Source organism: Cervus elaphus, chromosome 3 (genome assembly GCF_910594005.1).
Source record: "Cervus elaphus chromosome 3, mCerEla1.1, whole genome shotgun sequence".
Classification (NCBI taxonomy): domain Eukaryota; kingdom Metazoa; phylum Chordata; class Mammalia; order Artiodactyla; family Cervidae; genus Cervus; species Cervus elaphus.
Window position 1 is genome coordinate 19,700,325 of NC_057817.1, and position 8,201 is coordinate 19,708,525.

Sequence of the window (8,201 nt, forward strand, 5' to 3'; positions counted from 1 at the left end):
AAGTTGCCATTTCCTCCTCCAGGAGATCTTCCCGACCCAGGGATCGAACCTTGTATACTGCGTCTCCTGCGCTGACGAGTGAATTCTTTACCATGAGCCACCTGGGAAGCCAAGTTGACTACATATACCTTAAATAAGGCTGCAAGACACCTGAAATATAAGGCAGAGTCCTGAGACTGGTGCTGCTCAGGCAATGTGTCATGCCAGGGATTAGCAGGAGTGGAGGGTGTTTGGCAAGGATTACTGAAAGAGGAAGAAAGATACTACTGGTGGACAGGAATTGTGCTTAGGGACGGGTAATACAGACAGGTTGAGGGAGGTGTGACGCTATGCAGTTTACAGGGCAGACATGTTTCTTTACGGCCCAGGGTTTCGGATGTGTTAATGCGCCCACGTGTCCACTTGGTTCCTTTTATAGTGCTCCCAATTTGTGCCAGAGATTTCTGATCATTTCCAGTTTGTTTATCAGTAGTTAATGCACGAATGGTGTTAGAACCACTACAGAATCCTTGCTGGTTAATGACACTTTGCAAAATAATACATGGAATTCAACTTTTTTAATATTCTACTGTCTGCATTTGTCAAGTAAGTAAAATGATAACAAGTTTAACTTACTCCTATTACCATCCATAAATGTGTACATAGAAAGAGTGATCCCAGAGACTAAAAGCATCAGAATCCATTTGCAAAAATAGTTAGGCATATGTTTTATTTTACATGTCTTAATCAATATTGCAAATATCATTAACAAAAGGAAAAAGGATATAAACCGCTCATCATACACCAAAAAATTCATTGTTCAACAAAAGAGATTAATCTGAATTTCAACATTCTTTGTGCTCATTTCATAACATTATTAAAACACCAATTCAAAAGGACAAACAAGTCAAAACTAAGTATTTCATTAACTAAAATTGAGACCCTAAATCAACTACACAACTGAAAAATAACCTTCCATCAACCAGGAAAAATCTGATTTGCTGACATATAATGAATACTCAAGAGCCTACTACTGGGTGCACAGACAAATTTTCTTTTACAAACAAGTTATTTTGAGTTATACAGACTCTGTAGATGACTAGATTATCATTGTTTTTAAATGGCTGCTAAAAATGACTATTTAGAGTCAACCTATTCACAGAATTGAATACTAAATAACATAGTCACCATTTAAAGTTGAAATTCTTGTCTACCAAATTTTTATAAAACTTTTTAAGCATGTAAATTAACTTAAAAGATCTGTTAATTATATACAGCAAAAGAGCTTTGGTACCAATAAATTAGAAGTAAGAAATCAAAATATACCTTGTAGTTTACAGTGTATTTTAGGAATTAAATTGGAAATGCCAACATATGAAAATGTGAAAGTCTCATTCTTCTATTACCTACATTGTTATGAAGAATGAACCACCCGCTTATTCTGAATTACTGATATAAATAAAACACGAGCCTAAAATTTCTTCCAAAAAGATGACTGGGTCACACCCTGCAATTTAGGCAAAAGGTAAATAAAGAATTCAGTGTTTTACTTTTCAATGCTCCCTTTTGCTTTTGATGAGAGCAGAAAGATTTTAAGATAAAAATAATTCCAATAAATACATCTAGAATATATCAATCTTATCGCTCCCATCTGATAGGGGGCTAAGAAGAACAACCATCTGCCAATACAGGAGACACAGGTTCAATCCCTGGGTTGGGAAGATCCCCTGGAGAAGGAAATGGCAACCCACTCCAGTGTTCTTGCCTGGGAAATCGCATGGGCAGAGGAGCCTGAACGGCTACAGTCCATGGGGTCACAAAGAGTCAGATATGACTAAGCGACTGAGCATGCAAGAAGAACAAGAAAAATAAATAAAAAGAGAAAAGTGATTTTTAAAAACCAAAAGGCAGGTTCAGTAAGGGGTGAGGGTGGGTTTAGGAGAATATTTGCTGCCAATTAACCAATTCAGAGCACTGTTACTAATTCTTCCTAAATTACACCCAAGGTCATGCACATTGCATATAGAATCTAAACCATTCTTTGCTACATAACATATGAAAATTATTAACACATTTTTACTTTAAGAAACAAAAGAGAAACAAAATATACAAAGCAATATTACTGTTTGAAAAGGTTATTCTAAAAACTTTTCTTAAGTTTAGATTTTGCCAAGTTCCTACTCTCCAAGTAATCAAGTAGACACCAAAAACAACATCTGAGTACTGTGGACTGATCCTTTACGGAGCATGCCTTTTTCACAAATCTATACCAAAATGAACTAATTAAGATTTAATTCTGAATTCAGCCTGTGATTGATTTCTGGATATAACATGGGAATAAAAACAGTAAAAGTAACTTTTTAAAAGTATGTTTACTTCTCACATAAATTAGTTTGGAAAATATTAATATTCTTAACCCAAAAGATTCCTTTCAGAGTTTGAAAGATTAAAGAGTAAAAAACAAAATTGGTTCAGCAATTCTCAAAATAAAATGAATACAAACACTGGCCACAACTTTCCACTCAATCCAAAATAAACCACTTCAGTTGAGCTCAGCTCACTTAATTTTCAAAAATCATTTCTTTTTTCCAGCTTCATACCTGGAATGACCATTGCTCAACAACATTATCTACGTTAGCAGGGAGGAGATAAAAGTGTTGTAGAGATTGCAAGGTCGCTGAATGTACAAGCATGACATTCCAGAGCTGGAGGGAATCTTCAAGACCTGCTCCAGCACCCACATTCTACAGATGAGAAAACTGAGGCCCAAAAGGAGTCATTTAATCACAGGACTTACCAAAGTCACATTGTTTGGCTGAGCCATTCATTCAGCCAGTCATTCATTCACCCACAGTTACTGACAGCTATCTAAGCACCAGGCCTGGGGCTCCGTGCAGAAAAGAAGCTGGAAGGCCCCATCTACCATTGCAGAGAGCTATCCTTCCCCTTGGAAAATCTTTAAGATCAACCCTTAAAAGTCCTCATCAGCAAGAACTCTGTAGGAGAGTTGCACTGACTTTGTCAAACAGGGCCCACTTTCAGTTTCACACGTTTCAGTAAACACAGTTGGCCTCTATTGTGTTTATTTTAAGTGATTATTAAGCATTTACTTTAAGTGATTAAGCATTAACAAAGAGAAGCACAGTATTCTGAATGAGTCCCTCTCTGATACATTCAAAGTTGAAGGAAGTGCAATCAGAAAATAACCCATACACACACACAAGTTCACAGAGAGGACAGCTTACGAAATCAGAGCGATTTGAGGTATCAACATAGAGCAGTTAAGTCTAATAGCTCAAGCTGGTAAAGTGTGGAATGTAAATGGTTTCCATTTCATTCAGATGTGGGTGTATTTTTCTGAGATGTCTGTATGTTAGGAAGACCTTTAAACTCAATTCCAATTCATATCCAGTGACAATATAACTAAACCAGGCCTTTCTCCTGAAGAGTAACTTTCCTTGATTTTTATCTGAGTAACAGAAAATTAGAATTAAAAAACTAAACAAAACCTAAAATTTCACATGCTGACTAAAGGAAATTCAAATTCTATGTACAACAAAAATAGCAACAGCTTGAACTGCACATTTCTGAGTTTTTTTGTTTTTTCTTTTTAATGAGATGTGCAGTGGACTTACCCATCAACATAAATCATCCCTCATTTTGCTTGGACTTTTATATTCTTTAATATTAAGTCTGGCACTTAAATGTTTTGTGTATCTTAAGTCACAGTCGAGTCGACTTCTTTAAGAAGTAAGAGAACATATTGACAAAGCTCTTAAATAAAACAACCCCCAAATAAGGCACTTTAAAATATTAAACAACAGCTCTCTGCGCACCCAGGTTCAGTGTTTTGTTTTAACCCAAACGCTCCACCGCTTCTACAGAGCTCGTGCAGATGACCACTGGGTGAATGCTGATGAAATAAATCTTCACTGAGGCTCTCTGCAGGCTGACTCCCCTGAAGCTATTGTCAGTTCCGGACCAAAGTGCTGTTATGCTCATCTATTTCTCAAACTTCCAGATTTGATTTTTATCCAGAGCATCACAAGTTCTCATCTGAACATCGGGCCGGCCCTCGGGTGTCCGGTAAGCACTGAGACACAGTCCTGAGTGGGGATGAAAAACAGTTCCATCTTCTTTAAAATGCCAAATAATGTTTGCTGGGATAGGAAACCCATCTTTGGGACAATTCTGCATTCCCACATGCTTTCGTAGCTCGGCAACTTCTGCACATAACTCCGTCACCGAATTAAACCTTATTTCTTTGTTGGAGGTATATTCAAAGAATTGATTGCCTCCTTGACCATGGCATCCAAATAGGGAAAGGTTAGCACTTGTGGGGTTGTTGTCAGGAGCATTATAATCTAAACATTCAGAAGAGATCCCAATACTGCGAATAGCTCCATGCCAGCCTGGCCTATCCTCTGGAACGTGCAAAGTAGAAAACACATTTTTCAAATACCAATCAAAGCTCTTGCACCTCAGCCTTTCCCGTAGTAATTTTCTTTCAGAAATATCGCCATAAGCTTCTTTCCTTGCTGGAGGGTTTCGATTGTAGAAATGCTCCTTGTACTCGTCCATCCAGACTTCCGCTGCCCGAGCAGTATTCTGCAGGAAATTGGGCCGAGCATATGGTGCCCGCTTAGGGAATACGTGGCCCACGTGGGAACATGGGTGGATCTCCAGTTTACCTCCACACTGCCACACCCTGAAAGACAGCTCCAGGTTTTCACCTCCCCACACTTCCATCCCAGTGTCATAAGTTCCAAGGTACTGAAAATACTTCTTGCTGACCGCAAACAGTCCTCCGGCCATGGTGGGCGATCTGAATGGTTCAATTCTCGATTTACGCCTGTCCCTCTCATGTTTGGGGACAGAATGCCACTGGAAGGTTAGACGCCAGTCGAACCCACCAATCATGGGCTCCCCAGTCTGCATATAGAATTCAAAAGTATTCCAGTCGATGGTGTCTATAACAGGACAAATGATCACTGTTTCATCCTTATGAATCCTTTCCAAAAGTGGCTCCAGCCAGCCAGTATTACACTCACAGTGACAATCCAGGAAAGTGAGGACGTCGCCAGTGGCAAAAGTGGCCCCAATCAGACGGGCCCTCACCAGCCCTTCCCGCTTGTTTGTTCTAATCAGGCGGACTCTATCCAGATTGCTGACGTAAGTCTCCAGCTGTGTCTTCAAATATATTCTGTCGCTCAAGTCATCGACTAAGATGATCTCCTTCAGAAGGACTGCGGGAGAAGTTTCCAAAACACTGTGGATGGTGCGAAGTAAGGTCGACCAGGCTTCGTTATAGAAAGCGATGATGACAGAAGTGGTGGGAAGTCTCCTGTAGTTAAACTTCTTGGACTTACACTCATACATTCTCTTATCCTCTATGTGGCGGTGCAGGGAAATCCTGTCACTGAGGTAAATGTTAATGGCATATCTCTCAATGAGTTCCTCTTGCTGCTTCAGCTCACTCTCGCTGAGCTGGAGCTTGCTGGCTTTCCCCCACTCCCCAAGGGCATGGGAATCTGCAGGGGGCTTCTCATATAGGGGCCGAGACAAATCCACTGCTTTCTTCCCCGGCTCGGAGAGCTGTCTTGACCCCGGCTCGCGGGCACCGCCGACTCGCAAGGAGACATGGAAAGTGGAGACGGAGAGTTCCATCAGGAGGTAGGCCACTGTGAGAAGCGCCAGCAGCAGGCAGCTTTTGCCTGCCCACGTCCACCTCACGGCCATCCGGATCCTCATGGCTGGGGCGCGGACGCGGCCACCAGAGTCACCGCGCGCCGGGGAAAGGCTGCGGGACCCGACGCTTGAGCTCCGGGCTCAGGTAGCAGCGAACTTCCGAGCAGGTCCCTCCTTTCATGCAGGCGTTCGGCTCCTCGGCAGCCGCGGGGGCTTCCTGGGGGTCACCTGGGACCTCCGCGGGGCACGGCCTCCGGTGCAGCCCCAAGTCCTCTCTCCCCACTTCCTCCCGCCCGCCTCACAACTTTTCACAAACTCTGCAGCCAGCAACACCCCACCCTCCCCGGGCCGAGGGCAAACCCCTCCCCTTCCCACTTCCTCCCCCTGGCGGCGACTTCGCGCCAGTGGCCGGCCAGGCCCGGGCCCGGGCCCAGGCCTGTGCGCGACTCTGCGGGGCCTGGCGGGGCCGGGAGCACCAAGGTGACCCCGGGCTCGGGTCCACTCCGGCTCCGACTGCATCTCGGCCGCTCTCAACATGACTCCACCCATATAGATCCTCAGAGGTGGCTCTCCTGGGGACCCAGCGTGGACGGGCGGCAAGGGTTCCCACCGATTGAGCGTCTCATCACACACAAAAAAAAAAGAAAGAAAAAGAAAACTCACCAAGTTGTTTGCCGTTGGGGCTAAAGTCCACGGAGGTGATCGCAGCTTTGTGGCCCTTAAAGTAACGCTCCAGAACCGGGTCCTCCTGGGAAGGAAAGTTGTCAAGTTTTGAAAGCAGGTGCAGACCTCGAATGTGCGGGGGTCGGAGGGGAGCGCGGTCCCCGCCTGCGGGAGCCGGCCCGGGAACCGCCACATCGGTGAGGGGTTGTGGGGAGCAGCAGCGCCCCGAGCGAGCACGCGGAAGCGGGCGCCCGCCGCAGACCACCTGGGCAGAGCGATTGAGATGCACGTTCCGGGGCCCCGCCCGCAGGCTCGCGGTCGCAGGTGCGAGGCGGGGCCCCCCGGCTTCGGTACTTTTCAAAAACCTCCCAGGTGATTCTGACGCAGGCGCTCCACGGAAACCCTAAGAGAATTCTGGGGGGACCATGGGGCCGCCGGGGCGGTCGGAGCCCGGGGACTCGGGGAGGAGCGCCCGGGGCTCCGCCAGGGCTCGGCGCTGCCGGTGCCCCGGAGGCAAGGGATGAGTCACGGGCGCCCCGGGGTGAGGGGCGCGGAGCTCGCGGCTCAGGACTCGGCTGAGGACTCCTGCCTCCATGTCCCGCCAGGTGCGGGTGTAGCCCGGACCTGGCTCCCCGACCCGCGGGACCGGCTCCGGGGAGGCGCACCGCAGCCCGTCCTTACCGGGGAGGAGGCCATGGGGGAGCGCTCAGCTCCCGGCTCCTGCCCGCAGGGGGAACCGGGGGGAGGGAGGGGGCGGGGTAGGAAAGGGGACCGTGCGGTGCCCGGAACCGTCCGCCCGGAGCGGCAGCGCCTCCCGGTCTCTACAACAACGGCGCCCCAGTCCAACCCCGCGCTCCAGGCGTGGCCAGCCGAGCTCCGAGGCTGCGCCCGCGCCGCGGAAAGCCGGACCTCCGCCACCTGGCAAGCCGGACGCCCCGGCATCAGGTGTCGCCACACAGCAAAGCCAACGTTTGCTAACACCTGAGCTTCCCCCGGCTTGATACCAAAAGGAGGGTAGTAACCGAGATAGGTAGGAGACCGATGGTTGGGAGAGGGTTACGAACCTGTGATCGATGCAATCAGAATTCTATTACGCGTTAAAGAGACAGCGCGCGCGAATTTGAAGCGGGTCCCTGACACCTTATTTTTTTATGCGGAAGAGAGTTTGATCTGAAATGAGGCAGCTTGCTATTTATTAATATACACAAAAGTACTAAATCTCTGAAGGACAGACTTGAATTTATTTAATCACTATTTTTCACACACGCCCGGGGTGTTATAAATGTAGATGCTGGATAAACGTGATGAATGAATGAACGAATGTTTTCCATCCACTTAAGGCTCTTCTGCCGTGTTTCTGTTCCAATCTCGTTTGCCTGTGCTTTAGAGCTGCAAATTGATACAGTAGCATATTTGAGGTCTTTAGGAAGACTCAGACACAAATTTTTGTTCTGTTTAAATTACCCGGCCACATAGTAACTATAGACGTTGCTGCAGTAGACTTTCCTACATAGAGTATCATTTGAGCTTCAGCAACACTGTGAAGTTGATAGTTAGGAAATGTTGCCGACCTTTAGAAATTATAAACTTGATTCTTAGACATTTTGATTTAATTATCAAAGGTTACACAAAGACAGCTCTTTCAGTTCCAAGTCCATATCCTTTTTTACCCTGTTACAAAGCTTGAAGGACTCAGCTGAAAATTACATATAGAATAAAGATTCTTGGCAGCATAAGATGGCATAATAGACCACAGCTGGTAAGATACATGGTCTATACAAATGAAAGGCATACTACACTATTACAGATTTTCTAACTAGTTGTTTAGTGATAGAATTTAGTTGTAATGAATACTGTACATAGCAATCAAG

General features: G+C 45.9%; 2 protein-coding genes across 4 annotated transcripts in view; both read right to left on the reverse strand.

The window, feature by feature from the left end:
• The window catches only part of POC1B (POC1 centriolar protein B), a 100,606-nt gene extending 93,331 nt beyond the window's left edge, over positions 1-7,275 (reverse strand). For all 3 annotated transcript variants that reach the window (XM_043880902.1, XM_043880895.1, XM_043880908.1), the window contains exons 1-2: positions 7,012-7,275; positions 6,331-6,415 (exon numbers count right to left, since the gene is read on the reverse strand). In XM_043880902.1, coding sequence (XP_043736837.1) covers positions 6,331-6,415; positions 7,012-7,272 — 346 coding nt within the window. In that variant the 5' untranslated portion in view covers positions 7,273-7,275. The remainder of the gene's footprint in view (positions 1-6,330; positions 6,416-7,011) is intronic.
• On the reverse strand, positions 683-5,730 carry LOC122680039 (polypeptide N-acetylgalactosaminyltransferase 4). Its single transcript, XM_043880885.1, has one exon. The coding sequence runs from the start codon at positions 5,728-5,730 to the stop codon at positions 3,982-3,984; it is 1,749 nt and encodes a 582-aa protein (XP_043736820.1). The 3' UTR covers positions 683-3,981.
• Positions 7,276-8,201: the final 926 nt, after the last annotated feature.

What these genes read in the sequence shown, in the direction of transcription:
- LOC122680039 (XM_043880885.1), bottom strand. Translation starts at nt 5,730, where the DNA reads ATGAGGATCCGGATGGCCGTGAGGTGGACGTGGGCAGGCAAAAGCTGC.